This window comes from Coregonus lavaretus (genome assembly GCF_964263955.1).
Source record: "Coregonus lavaretus genome assembly, chromosome: 39".
Classification (NCBI taxonomy): Eukaryota; Metazoa; Chordata; class Actinopteri; order Salmoniformes; family Salmonidae; genus Coregonus; species Coregonus lavaretus.
This window is the reverse complement of record NC_140026.1, coordinates 6,896,339-6,911,033: the sequence shown is the minus strand read 5'-3', so window position 1 is coordinate 6,911,033 and position 14,695 is coordinate 6,896,339. Positions and strand designations below refer to the sequence as shown.

General features: G+C 42.3%; 1 protein-coding gene across 2 annotated transcripts; it reads right to left on the bottom strand.

Annotated features, from left to right (window-relative positions):
• Positions 1-609: 609 nt before the first annotated feature.
• Positions 610-14,693, bottom strand: LOC311113200 (sentrin-specific protease 3-like). Of its 2 annotated transcripts, XR_014610974.1 has the most exons (12): positions 14,347-14,693; positions 12,755-13,552; positions 12,052-12,207; positions 10,955-11,066; positions 9,882-10,029; positions 7,633-7,680; positions 5,880-5,957; positions 3,950-4,087; positions 3,590-3,673; positions 3,410-3,460; positions 1,345-1,508; positions 610-855 (listed from the first exon to the last, which is right to left on the bottom strand). XR_014610974.1 is itself a non-coding variant. In XM_084156400.1 (11 exons), the coding sequence occupies exons 2-11, from the start codon at positions 13,512-13,514 to the stop codon at positions 1,398-1,400; spliced, it is 1,686 nt and encodes a 561-aa protein (XP_084012526.1). In that variant the 5' UTR covers positions 13,515-13,552; positions 14,347-14,497; the 3' UTR covers positions 610-1,397. The 2 variants fall into 2 exon arrangements, 1 of the variants encoding a protein (XP_084012526.1); XM_084156400.1 differs by having other exon boundaries at positions 610-1,508; positions 14,347-14,497.
• Between the last annotated feature and the right edge of the window lie 2 nt (positions 14,694-14,695).

Here is a 14,695-nt window from a genome sequence, read left to right as displayed (position 1 = left end):
GTTTGTTTATTCTGATCAACCCTAAATGCTTTTTAAAATATATAAAAAGTCAATTATGTTCCATCAAACTTCTGCTCAAAACACACACAAAAACTAAACACATGATACCTATAAACAATGTGCTTTCAGTTACTAAAAGAAAGAGGGAAATGTGTAATAACACCACCAAGAATAATATTTGCATCCCAAATGGCACCCTGGTCAAAAATAGTGCACTATAAAGTCCTCCCGAGTGGCGCAGTGGTCTAAGGCACTGCATCGCAGTGCTAGCTGTGCCACTAGAGATCCTGGTTCGAATCCAGGCTCTGTTGTAGCCAGCCGCGACCGGGAGACCCATGGGGCGGCGCACAATTGGCCCAGTGTCGTCCAGGGTAGGGGAGGGAATGGCCGGCAGGGATGTAGCTCAGTTGGTAGAGCATGGCATTTGCAACGCCAGGGTTGTGGGTTCGATTCCAGTATAAAAAATAAAAATGTATGCACTCACTAACTGTAAGTCGCTCTGGATAAGAGCGTCTGCTAAATGACTAAAATGTAAATAAAGGGCATAGGCTGCCATTTGGGATCCAACGTTGTTTGTAGCCTACATGGTCCAACCCATATGACGCCAACATGACTTGGTAAGATAGTTTTTATTTGAATCAAAATATGAAACATAATCATCATCACTGCCCTCAAAAAACACCATGAACAATAAGCATTAGCAACATGTTTTTTTTTTTTTTTACTGACGAGAAAAAAAGAAGAAAAAAACGTAAGTAAAGAAGCTAGAATAACCACTTGTTTCCACTCCAATCTTGTCTGTTTGGGGGGCTCCTGGTCAGTAAGGTGATACGTCTGTTTGGGGGGCTCCTGCGTCTGTTGGGAGAAACAGAGAGAGAAGTCTCCCAAGTCCAAATAAAATGTATTTGTTATTTAAAATACACAGTTTCACTGTCAGAGAATAGCAGACTTGGTGTATATTCCAAATGGCACCCTATTACCCATATCATGTACTGTATTTGATCAGGGCCCATAGGGCTATGGTCAAAAGTAGTGCTCTACTTAGGGAATAGTGTGCCATTTGGGACTCAGCCTTAGACTTGGCCTCTATCAACCAGGAAACACAACAAGGAAACAACCATGAACATGAAATAAAAACTAGGGTCAAGGGAGAAGGAGAAAAAACAGAAAAAGAGGGCTGAAAACACATTGGGAGAAAATATAAAATGCCCTCCTGACTTATAGTAGTAAAGTCTCTGGATGTCGTTGTCAAGAGGAAAAAAGGTTCCTTTGAAATGTAACACTTTTTTTTCCTTTCTTTCAGTCACTAGCTTCTAGCAATAGCTCGTTAGAACCATCCCTCACTTCCTCGTTAGAATCTGCTGCTTCTTCACTAAGAATCCTCAGAGGGCGTGGCGTCACAGCGAGAGCTTGCAGTGACACAGTTCTTTGTACATGAGTCTCCTCAGTTTGGGCATGTCCTGCTGGCCGAAGCTGAACTGCTGCCCCAGGGCCAGAGTCTTGCAGTACTGGAAGGAACACAGAGAGAGAGGTTAGAGATCAGGCTTCCCCAAACTCGGTCCCAGGCCCTTCCTGGGTGCACGTTTTGGTTTTCGCCCTAGCACTACACAGCTGATTCAAATAATCAAAGCTTGATGAGTTGGTTATTTGAGTCAGCTGTGTAGTGCTAGGGCAAAAACCAAAACGTGCACCCAGGGGGGGACCCAGGACAGAGTTAGGGAACAAAGGCACCCAAAGCAGTATCCAGGCCTTCTGGCACCAAATTGTTCCACCTAGCCATCAGAGGGCAAGGTTAAGCAGTTATCATATTAAACCCTAGTGTTTTGGATCTTTTTTATTTCTATATTCTTATTTTGAAATGTAGTTCTGTCCTTAAGCTGTTCTTGTCTATTAGTGTTCTGTATTATATATATATATATATATATATATATATATATATATATATATATATATATATATATATATATATATATATATATATATATTATATATCCAAGTATGAACATCTAGGATTATCCACTGCTCAAAAAAATTAAGGGAACACTAAAATAACACATCCTAGATCTGAATGAATGAAATAATCTTATTAAATACTTTTTTCTTTACATAGTTGAATGTGCTGACAACAAAATCACACAAAAGTTATCAATGTAAATCAAATTTATCAACCCATGGAGGTCTGGATTTGGAGTCACCCTCAAAATTAAAGTGGAAAACCACACTACAGGCTGATCCAACTTTGATGTAAGGTCCTTAAAACAAGTCAAAATGAGGCTCAGTAGTGTGTGCGGCCTCCACGTGCCTGTATGACCTCCCTACAACGCCCGGGCATGCTCCTGATGAGGTGGCGGATGGTCTCCTGAGGGATCTCCTCCCAGACCTGGACTAAAGCATCCACCAACTCCTGGACAGTCTGTGGTGCAACGTGGCGTTGGTGGATGGAGCGAGACATGATGTCCCAGATGTGCTCAATTGGATTCAGGTCTGGGGAACGGGCGGGCCAGTCCATAGCATCAATGCCTTCCTCTTGCAGGAACTGCTGACACACTCCAGCCACATGAGGTCTAGCATTGTCTTGCATTAGGAGGAACCCAGGGCCAACCGCACCAGGATATGGTCTCACAAGGGTGAACCTGCTTTCATCTGTGAAGAGCACAGGGCGCCAGTGGCGAATTTGCCAATCTTGGTGTTCTCTGGCAAATGCCAAACGTCCTGCACGGTGTTGGGCTGTAAGCACAACCCCCACCTGTGGACGTCGGGCCCTCATACCACCCTCATGGAGTCTGTTTCTGACCGTTTGAGCAGACACATGCACATTTGTGGCCTGCTGGAGGTCATTTTGCAGGGCTCTGGCAGTGCTCCTCCTGCTCCTCCTTGCACAAAGGCGGAGGTAGCAGTCCTGCTGCTGGGTTGTTGTCCTCCTACAGCCTCCTCCACGTCTCCTGATGTACTGGCCTGTCTCCTGGTAGCGCCTCCATGCTCTGGACACTACGCTGACAGACACAGCAAACCTTCTTGCCACAACTCGCATTGATGTGCCATCCTGGATGAACTGCACTACCTGAGCCACTTGTGTGGGTTGTAGACTCCGTCTCATGCTACCACTAGAGTGAAAGCACCGCCAGCATTCAAAAGTGACCAAAACATCAGCCAGGAAGCATAGGAACTGAGAAGTGGTCTGTGGTCACCACCTGCAAAACCAGTCCTTTATTGGGGGTGTCTTGCTAATTGCCTATAATTTCCACCTGTTGTCTATTCTATTTGCACAACAGCATGTGACATTTATTGTCAATCAGTGTTGCTTCCTAAGTGGACAGTTTGATTTCACAGAAGTGTGATTGACTTGGAGTTACATTGTGTTGTTTAAGTGTTCCCTTTATTTTTTTTGAGCAGTGTAGTTAGGACCCACCTGAAGAACGAACGCTCCGCAGTCACTGTCATTGTTCTGGCGGCCAACATTCTGAAACACACACACATCGAAATGTTTTGGTAAAACACAACATATTCCCCATCACTGTCAAACAAACATCTGTTGTTCATTCCTGTCCAGCAAACTGTTGCTATGCAAATCTGAGAAATCTTGACTTACCATTTTGAAATAGCCTTTCCACCCTGTGAGGAAATCTCTCTGGTCTTTCTTGACAGCCTCCGCCTGCAGGTACTTTGCAATATGCTGAGGAGGTAGTGGACAAAGAGGAGATCATTTATAGAGACCAGTTCTTGAAGTGGGCTGATGGTGACCAGTACAGAGTACCGCAACCTCACATTTGACTGCTTTAGTACTGTCTCCTAAATATAAAAGAATACCCAATGCCCAAAATGAGTACCATCAACTATTTCAGTCCCACTTCAAACACAGATAAAGACTAAATCAATTTAGATTTTTAGGACTTGAGGCTGTAGGACTTGTTCTAAATCTGATAGCCATGATTGGCAGTCAGGAACTCACCTTTGGGCAGCGTCGGTTAAGTGTGCGTTGGGAATCGAAGTAGGTAATGGCCCTACGGGGGATATCCACACTGACCAGGGACCAGTGGACCTCCAGGTGGATGGGGATCAGGAGGAGATCCTTCTGGAATATGTCCACCTGATAGAGTAGAGGGAGATGAAAAACTACACGTAATATGTTTCATCTGAGAGGGGGAAGAGGGAGAAAGGGGTGAAGTGAAAGTGTTGTCTGTCTTGGTTTGCTCTTCGGTGGAGTTAAGGCTTGGGTTTCTGTTAAGCACTTTAACAAATACATTTGTAAAGACAACTACACACTAGTACAATCAGTGCAAATCAACGTCCGGTAGAAAACAACGCTACGGCAGATGGAAAAAGTTGAAATATTTTAACTCTGGCGCCAAGTCCCATCTACCGTGGCAGCTGACAGCATTTACCACCAACCTCAACGGCATTTACCGCCGTGCTCTCATTGAAAACAATGAAATCCGGTTTACTGTCTACCTTCTAAACGCACCATTAGGCTTTGGCTAAAATGACATAAACTTCACAAAAGCTGTATTCCTTCTAGCCAATCAGGAGAAAGCGTGAACGCAGTCCGCCACTACCATAAATTATGCTGTTGAGATTTCCACATTTGGGGAATTCGCAGGGGTCAACACAAAAACTGGAGTGCAATGGCTGCGCCTGGGTAAAGCACGCTGGGTAATCCTGCCAGGTAAGTACACTGAACAAAAATATAAAACGCAACATGCAACAATTTCAAAGATTGTTACAGTTCACATAAGGAACTCAGTCAATTGTAATAAATTCATTAGGCCCTAATCTATGGATTTCACATGACTGGGAATACAGATTTGCAGCTGTTGGTCACAGATAGTTATAAAAAAAAAAAAGTAGGGGCGTGGATCAGAAAACCAGTCAGTATCTGGTGTGACCACCATTTGCCTCATGCAGAGTTGATCAGGCTGTTGATTGTAGTCTGTGGAATGTTGTCCCACTCCTCTTCAATGGCTGTGTGAAGTTGCTGGATATTGTCGGGAACTGGAACACGCGGTCGTACACGTCGATCCAGGGCATCCCAAACATGCTTAATGGGTGACATGTCTGGTGAGTATGCAGGCCATGGAAGAACTGGAAGATGTTCAGCTTCCAGGAATTGTGTATAGATCCTTGTGACATGGGGCCGTGCATTATCATGCTGAAACCTGATGATAGCGGCGGATGAATGGCACAACAATGGATCTTGTCATGGTATCTCTGTGCATTCAAATTGCCTTCGATAAAAAGCAATTGTGTTCTCCATAGCTTATGCCTGCCCATACCGTAACCCCAACGTCACCATGAGGCATTCTGTTCACCACGTACGGTTGGACGTACTGCCAAATTCCCTAAAACAACGTTGGAGGCGGCTTATGGTAGAGAAATGAACATTCAATTCTCTGGCAGCAGCTCTGGTGGACATTCCTACAGTTAGCATGCCAATTGCACGCTCCCTCAAAACTTGAGACATCTGTGGCATTGTGTTGTGTTTCAAAACTGCACATTTTAGAGTGGCCTTTTATTGTCCCCAGCACAAGGTGCACCTGTGTAATGTCATGCGGTTTAATCAGCTTCTTGTTACGCCACACCTGTCAGGTGGATGGATTATCTTGGCAAAGGTGAAACTCTCACTAACAGGGATGTAAACAAATTTGTGCACAACATTTGAGAGAAGCTTTTTGTGCATATAGAACATTTCTGGGATCTTTTATTTCAGCTCATGAAACATGGGACCAACACTTTACATGCTGTGTTTATATTTTTGTTGAGCGGTGTATGATAAAATTTAATTGAAAAATGGATTGACAAAGGATCATGAAAAGCCAGTGTAGGGGAAAAGAAAACAGAACTTGTGCCATTATCACATTTATGGGATGAATATGGTTTCTTACATTCTTTGTCCATCGTTTGACTCCTTCGTAGCCTTTCGTCCTCAACTTGTCGTAGAAGAAACTGTTGAAAAAGTGAACCTGAGAGAGAGGGAGAAAGACTGATGCTACAGGTATTCTCATTCGCTGAATATAGTGCCTTCAGAAAGTATTAATACCCCTTGACTTATTCCACATGTTGTTGTGTTACAGCCTGAATTCAACATTGATTAAATGTATTTATTTTCTCACCCATCTACCACAATACTCCATAATGACAAAGTGAAACAGTGTTTTTGAAATTTTCGCAAATGTATTGAGAATGAAATACCGAAATCTAATTTACATACACTACCGTTCAAAAGTTTGGGGTCACTTAGAAATGTCCTTGTTTTCGAAAGAAAAGCAATTTTTTTGTCCATTAAAATAACATCAAATTGATCAGAAATACAGCGTAGACATTGTTAATGTTGTAAATGGCTATTGTAGCTGGAAACGGCTGATTTTTAATGGAATATCTACATAGGCGTACAGAGGCCCATTATCAGCAACCATCAGTCCTGTGTTCCAATGGCACGTTGTGTTTGCTAATCCAAGTTTATCATTTTAAAAGGCTAATTGATCATTAGAAAACCCTTTTGCAATTATGTTAGCACAGCTGAAAACTGTTGTGCTAATTAAAGAAGCAATAAAACTGGCCTTCTTGAGACTAGTTGAGTTTCTGGAGCATCATCAATTGAGGGTTCGATTACAGGCTCAAAATGGCCAGAAACAAATAACTTTCTTCTGAAACTCGTCAGTCTATTCTTGTTCTGAGAATTGAAGGCTATTCCATGTGAGAAATTGCCAAGAAACTGAAGATCTCGTACAACACTGTGTCCTACTCCCTTCACAGAACAGCGCAAACTGGGTCTAACCAGAATAGAAAGAGGAGTGGGAGGCCCCGGGTGCACAACTGAGCAAGTTGCACAGAATTTTCACAACGTTCAAGTTTGTGCTCAGCAGACCTGAAATTTGTTCAGTGCCGAAAAATAATTGAGGGAACATTGGTGGCCGCATCACGCTATGGGGATGCTTTTTAGCAGCAGGAAGACTGGTAAGGATAGAGGGAACAATGGATGGAGCTAAATACAGGCAAATCCTTGATGAGAACCTGCTTCAAAGTGCAAACGACAGACTGGGGGAAGATTTACATTCCAACAGGACATTGACTACAAGCATACAGCCAAAGCAATGCTGGAATGGCTTCAGAACAAGAAAGTGAAAGTCCTTGAATGGCTCAGCCAAAGCCCAGACTTGAATCCCATTGAAAATCTGTGGAAAGACTTGAAGATTGCTGTTCACCTCCGCTCCCCATCTAACTTAACAAAGCTTAACAAAAGTGTGCAGAAAATCTGCAAGGAAAAATGTGAGAAAATCCCCAAATCCAGATGTGCAAGCTGATAGACGACTCAAAGCTGTAAACGCCGCCAAAGGTGCTTCTACAAAGTATTGACTCAGGGGTGTAAATACGTATGTAAATGAAATAATTTATTGAAAATTAAATACAGAACTATCAAAATGTCAAAAAACATGTTTTCAATGTCATTATGGGGTATTGTGTGTAGATGGGTGAAAACATATATTTAATCCATGTTGAATTCAGGCTGTAACAACAAAATGTCAGCGGGTATGAATACTTTCTGAAGGCACTGTATATGGTTTTCTATGAGGGAAAAAAAAACATTATGGACTGAAAGTAGTATATCGTGGAAGTATGTTGTACATTTTTTCCTACCTTCTCGGGCACCGAGTCCATCACAAGGTCACCATACATGTTCATGACCTGAAAAGAGATTTTATCACAACAATGTACAATGCCTTGCTTTTAAACAGTTTAAAGGCCCAGTGCTGTCAAACATGATGTTCCATCTATCTATACACATTTCCAGGTTGGAATAATACTGTAAAATTGTGAAAATGTTAATACCCTTTTAGTGTAAGAGTGGTTTGGGAAAGAAAAACGCATGAACTGTCAGCCTGTTGTGGTGGGATGGAGTTTTGGCCTGCCTAGTGATGTGTAAATTCATTAATAGATCAATAAGAAATAGTTCCAAACCTCTCTGCCAATCACAGCTAGTTTTCTGTTTTCCCCTCCCCACTCAGACCACTCCCAGACAGTCCTAGCAGAATTCTTACTTGAGAAATTGCTCTTTGCTAAGAAGCTATTTGTTTCTTTTTGACAATTTTAATTGAAACACAATCACAGTAACCATGTTTCCATCCACAGATTTTATGCAAGTAAAGTTATACCGTATTTTAAAAAAGAACGACAGCTGTGATGGAAACAGGAACTTTCGGTACAATTTTATAAATGCAGACATAATTTGTTCGTTCGACATGGTGGGATATTTTTGTGACGTAAAATTAATTATGCGAGAAATGGCGGTGGAAACGCCTTTATGGGCAAATATTGATTATAATAACCATCATATCGAGGCACGCGATGATATGGTGTGTGTGGTCCTCCCACTGTCCATGCTATCCGGGATCCTTGGGACGTCCCTACCCCATTGAAGATGACATTTTAAATGGTTAAAGGGATACTTCTGGATTTGGCCAATGAGGCCCTTTATCTACTTCCCCAAAGTCAGATGAACTCTTGGATACAATTTGTATGTCTGCGTCCAGTATGAAGGAAGTGAGAGGTAGTTTCACGAGCCAATGATAACTAGCGTTAGCGCAATGACTGGTAGTCTATGGTATCTGCTAGCACGCATTGCCAAAATCCTGAAGTATCCCTTTAAGGTAAGGGTTAAGGTTAGGATGGAGGTAAAGGTTAGGGTTTAGAGTAGGGACGTCCCAGGGATCCCGGATAGCACTGACCGTCCTCCCACTACGATTAGAGAAACCATGCATTTTATTAAATAATAATAATAATAAGCCATTTAGCAGACGCTTTTATCCAAAGCGACTTACAGTCATGCGTGCATACATTTTTGTGTATGAGTGGTCCCGGGGATCGAACCCACTACCTTGGCGTTACAAGCGCCGTGCTCTACCAGCTGAGCTACAGAGGACCACATTAAGATACAGATTAAATAAGTTATGAACTTCGCAGGGTGATGAAAGCTTGATGCTCTTTTAAAAAATATATTCTCCCTCTTATCTATCATAATCTCATCATGTAGACCAGGATTTTCCCAAACTCGGTCCTGGGGCCCCCCCTGGGTGCACGTTTTGGTTTTTACCCTAGCACTACACAGCTGACTCAAATAATCAAAGCTTGACGATGAGTTGGTTATTTTAAATCAGCTGTGTTGTGCTGGGGCAAAAACTATAACGTGCACCCAGGGGAGGGCCCCGGGGCAGAGTTTGGGAAACCCTTATGAAGACTAGTCTACCCGCACAGCATCTGCGAGCTGTTAGCTATGTTAGCATGTGCCATGACCAAAGTAGGCACATTTGCTATTTAACACAACGGTAGAGTTGAAAATGCAATGGAAACACATCGAACTTTAGATTCTTATTTTGGTACAATAATTTTTAGGCGAAAAAGTACATTTTGTGTGCACTAGTACGTCATCACGCACTGATTTTTACTCGCAACAAGTCAGTTTGGTGGAAATCCACCAGAGGTGGGAAATTTTTCATATTTTCTTAATGCGAATATTCAAAAATCTACATAAAATCTGACGCCAATTGGATGGAATCCTAACCAGTAAGGTACTTAATTGTTACCAAGAAATGATTTGATATTGAGATAAAAATGGCTGTTTTGGACCTTTAAAAAGTAACAGCTCTTTGTATATAGGGTCCAATCCTAACTTGACATACACACAAATACAATTTTGCATAAGTCATGCAATGATGCATCAAATGTATGCAAGAATTCAGGTGCATATTCAGGTGCAGATAAGTTAGAATCCGGTCTGTTGTATTTAGTCGGGGGTCCCACCTTAGGGCATACAGTTGTGTTATTACTTGTTATAAGCATGCAACAGGCCTTATAATGCTTTATAGTGTTTAGTACAGGGTCCCACCCACCTGGTCATTGAGCCAGTTCTGTCCGTACAGCGTGCTGAGATCATCCATGGTGAGGACATGACGCTTGTAGTTGACGCGGAACCCTCGCACCATGGCCGTGCCGGACGACCTCTGGTAGGACTGGATTAGGTGTTGCACCACCGCTTTCCTGTTGGATATGGAAACATCAGACGGAACATAAAACGTTCACAAAATCTTTTCTGCATTATACTAGCTGCCTTTTTGGGGAAATATGACATGGAACTGTATCAGTGAAGGATAATTTGAACTATAAAAAAATATATATCTTGTTAAAGGTTTACACTGGGTAGGTAACAGCTGGGTCGCATTCATTAGCGCACACTGTAGCAAAACGTTTTGCAACGGAAAACAAGTGTTTTTTATTGGTCCAACTATTCCCTCCCAGTTTCATTCCGTTTTCTTCTGTTTGGTGCCTAAACTCTGGTGATGATGAACGGACAGAACTGGCTCAATGACCAAGTGGGGGGACCCTGTACTAAACACTCGACAAAGCATTATAAGGCCTGTTGCATTACAAATGGTTTAAGTCACCATCTTCAGTTTGTAACATTTGTGCCTTGTCATAACAAAAATACTATTTTTGCATCAACATACTCAGAACTTAGGGGTGATGTTAGTAACATGTTGGTGTTTTCCTTTCCCTTTGGTTCAAATCGCTTAACAGATAAGAGTTAAAAATACCTTATTTGGAAGTCTGACATCATAGAATTAGAATCAATTAAGAGTGCTGCGTAGAAGGAATGTGTGACTACACTCCTTAAGGACAGATTTATTTACATTCCACCTGGCCTCGGCCAACAGCACCAGGCTTTTTAAGGCCAACATTTAAAAGGCTCCTTACGCCAAGCAGACATCAGTTTGTATAAATATTAGGCTACATTGTGTTTCTTTTTTGGGTTGTGTCGCTCTCTGCGTATGTGTCCCTGCACAGTACAGGACATTATGTTTCATTGGGGTTTGTACGTGTGTGAACGTGCCCCTGCGCATGTATTGCTTTGCATGTCTGTGTGTGTTTGCATGTCTCCCTGTGTTTGTGTGTGGGTCAGACGGACCTGTGAGGCTGTGAGAAGTTGTCGTTGAAGATGTCCTGTAGTTTCTCCACCACGTCGTCAGCGTGGATGGGGATCAGACTGCCATACTTCTGGAGAGACTCGTCCAGGATCCCTGAGAGACAATGGGAAAACAGAATGTTGGGAGAGTAATAGGGAATCACACAGACGGTAGAGGATTCTACTACGGAATCACACAGACGGTAGAGGATTCTACTACGGAATCACACAGACGGTAGAGGATTCTACTACGGAATCACACAGACGGTAGAGGATTCTACTACGGAATCACACAGACGGTAGAGGATTCTACTACGGAATCACACAGACGGTAGAGGATTCTACGTGACCTTGAGCAGCCAAGCTCAGTCCTATAATCATATCCTGTTGGTAGTAGGTGTGCAAAAAAATAATATATACATATATACATATATATATATATATATATATATATATATATATATATATATATATATATATATATATATATATATATATATATATATATATATATATATATATATATATACCAATAGGAAAGAAGAACCTTAATGTGTCTTCCTTGAACTGAGCATGAATTGACAACTGATGTAGATTTCACCGGAGTTGATGCAACACTTCCTTGAAGTGAAGTTGAACTGGACTGACCACCTGCACTGATGATCAGCACCTTAGCACACTTGCCCCCCAATACCCCCCCTTCCCCAAAGCACGTGTAAATATTGGACTATAAATTGAGCCTTCCTGTATTATACTTATGCTAAAATATTTATTATATTCTACTGAGCCATTTACTTTAATTTCATATTTTATTATTTCTTAATGTTGTTGCATTGTGGAGAAGGAACCGTTGGATGTTGTATACTGTACATAATAAAACTTGTACTTCCCTTTACATTTTCATCATAGGTTGAATATGTAAAACCATGTCATCCAACAAGCTTCATTTCTCCAACTAACAGAATGTCACATCAATTCATGTCATACTTATACTGCCTGAAATGTCTGCATAACATGTTTGTTAGTGTTTTAGTTACTTCATAACCATTTTAACTAGAAATTGTCATTTTCGAGAAGAACAATTATATGTTTTAGTTTACCATGTATGCAGCTCATGTGTTCTTCAGTGAGGGCGACCTCCACAGGTTTTTCTCTGACGATAGAGTAGAAAGCCTCTGGTTCCTTCCTCCCTCTCTCCCCCAGAACTCCCATCTGGCTGGACTTGTAGTCTCCTGAGTAACCATTCAACCGGTTGTCTGCAGGGATGACAACTTTAGTAAATTCAAATTGTATTCATCACATGCTTCGTAAACAACAGGTGTAGATTAACAGTGAAATGCTTAGTTACGGGCCCTTCCCAACAATGCAGAGAGAATCGTTAACATTATGATGATTATCGTGGTGACTGAGCGCCTTGATTCTTACACATCTTAAACGGTGCATTGTCAGACGCTTTAAGCAATACTCTTGTTTTTCTCTGCTAAGTTAATGGTACCTGTTAATGTATATAACAGAGATAGATGGAGCAATACATTTACATTAAAAGTGTGTTGTTTAAAAAAGTGCTTTTTGTTTAACACTTTTTTTGGTTACTACATGATTCCATATGTGTTATTTCATAGTTTTGAAGTCTTCACTATTATTCTACAATGTAGAAAATAGAAAAAATAAAGAAAAACCCTTGAATGAGTAGGTGTGTCCAAACTTTTGACTGGTACTGTACATTCCAAGTGTGTTGTTTATTGAAGCAACTGTCGACCCTTCAGTTTCTCAAAAACCTCTTTCCCCATCTAGGGATCTCACCTCGTTCAGACCCACTGAGCCTCTCATCGTCTGACAGCGGGCTGAGGCCCGGGTCCACTCCTCTCCTGTGCCGGTTGGCGTACAGACTGTACTTGGGCCACTTCCTCGCCCTCCTGTGCCCCAGGGTGCCGACCCACAGGGCCCGCTGACGCCAGGTCTTCCAATGCTGAGTAAGGCGAGACCGAAGGCCGGAATGGGAGCGGAGCTTCCGCCAGCGCCTTAGCCTGCGCTGCCGGAGCACATTGAGCCTGGACTGGACAGGGTTGCTGGGAAAGTCCCTGGCTTTATTTTTGGCCAGGTTGTTGTCATTGTCGTCGTCGTCATCATCCTCCTCCAGTGGTGCTTGCAGCTGGTGATCATGATTCTGCTCTTGTAGGGATGTGGTGGGAACCATGTGTGGGACCTCCCATTCAACCTCAGCCTCCTCTTCATCTTCCTCCTCTTGTTCCTGCTCCTCCTCATCCCAGCCTTCACCTTCTTCAAAATCCACTTCTTCCTCATCTTCTTCCTCATCCCCATCTTCCTCCATCTCCTCCCGCTCCAACTCCTCCATGTACTCAGCATCCCAGGCCTCCCTTTCTTTCTGGTCCAGTTTCAGGTGCATGGGGCTGGACATCTGGTGGGTGGAGGTGGGGTCCATCCCCAGGTGACCCCCAGAGATCCCTACACCACCACCACCACCACTGTCTTGCTGGCCCACAGCTAGGCCCAGCTCTCCCTGCCAGCGGTTCTGTGCTAGGCTGCTACCACTGTCCCTCATGGTCCACGGGCAACCCACAACCTGCGCCAGCTCGTCGCCTGGGGAACAAGTGAGGGGAGGATAGACGGAAGAATGGCACGACTGGTTAGTGTTTTTTTTGCAGTAGGTAAAGTTATTCTGGTACTAATAAGCAAATCTATATAAAATGAAGCGTGCAAGTTTAATCTGCAATTCTTTGGCCAAATTAGTATGTTAGCTAGATAAGTTGTACATGTCACATATGTAGTTGTCAACAGCGCAATATATGTTCCAACAATTTGCATTGACTAATTTACATCCTTGGCCGTGCAAAAGCCATACATGCAGTTAGGTAACGTTACTGTAACTAGTCATTATTGCTGTGAACTGGAAACAAAATGTGCAATTATTGCGCTAGCTAGCCAGTGGCGGTTTACACTCCTCTTGAAGACGCAAAAAAATACATATTTTACAAATTTACATTACAGGACTGCTCATTAGGTAGTAAAACAACAGCTGGCAAGGTGACTACATCTGGCGTGTGGAGCTAGTCTGTTAGCCATTAGCTGCTACGCTACCTAGCTAACGTTAGCTAGCTAATGAGAAGATGGAAAACATGTTTAGGTTGTTTCGACATGACCTACTTAAGCTTGACCTACATCTCTAGATTTTACACCTTAGTGTTGCATACACAATGTAGAAACAACTGCATTCGTGATATATCTAGTTAGCTACATAATACATTAGGTGTAAAACGGTGCTAGCTAGCTACGTCGCTGGCTAACGCGAGCTAACTAGCCCACATAAAAATAAAAAAAAAATACAGCCGGTCGGCCTATCGTATGTGTCAATGATAATGCAAACCCGTACTCACCGTTAAACTGCAGTTTTGTTCAATGTGTAACTTATATACAGTTAAGCGTTTGCGCAGTGTTTTAAATTATATTTGGGATCAAAACAGACACAAATGTTCTAGTAAACCTCATTCAATGAAGCAGACAGGTGTAGTTGAAGCAATCGTCAGTCACCCACAGCTACTTTGATCCCTTTCCGGACTTCCGGTTTCAAGAAAATAACATCGCTTTTAGTACAGAGGATTTGCTGTTATACGACACTATGCATAATAAGGGACATAACTTTAATTACATCTTGGACGATTTAAAAGGGGTTAAAAAGCAGTAGCACTTTAGCAACACGATTTTATAATTGCAACCCTGTCGACT

Excerpts from the sequence above, each read along its gene's own strand:
- LOC311113200 (XM_084156400.1), bottom strand. The coding sequence starts at position 13,514 with ATGAGGGACAGTGGTAGCAGCCTAGCACAGAACCGCTGGCAGGGAGAG. Across the intron at positions 7,681-9,881 it reads AGAACTGGCTCAATGACCAG|GTCATGAACATGTATGGTGA; the intron begins GTGGGTGGGACC and ends ATCTCTTTTCAG. Across the intron at positions 1,509-3,409 it reads GCGGAGCGTTCGTTCTTCAG|TACTGCAAGACTCTGGCCCT; the intron begins GTGGGTCCTAAC and ends TGTTCCTTCCAG.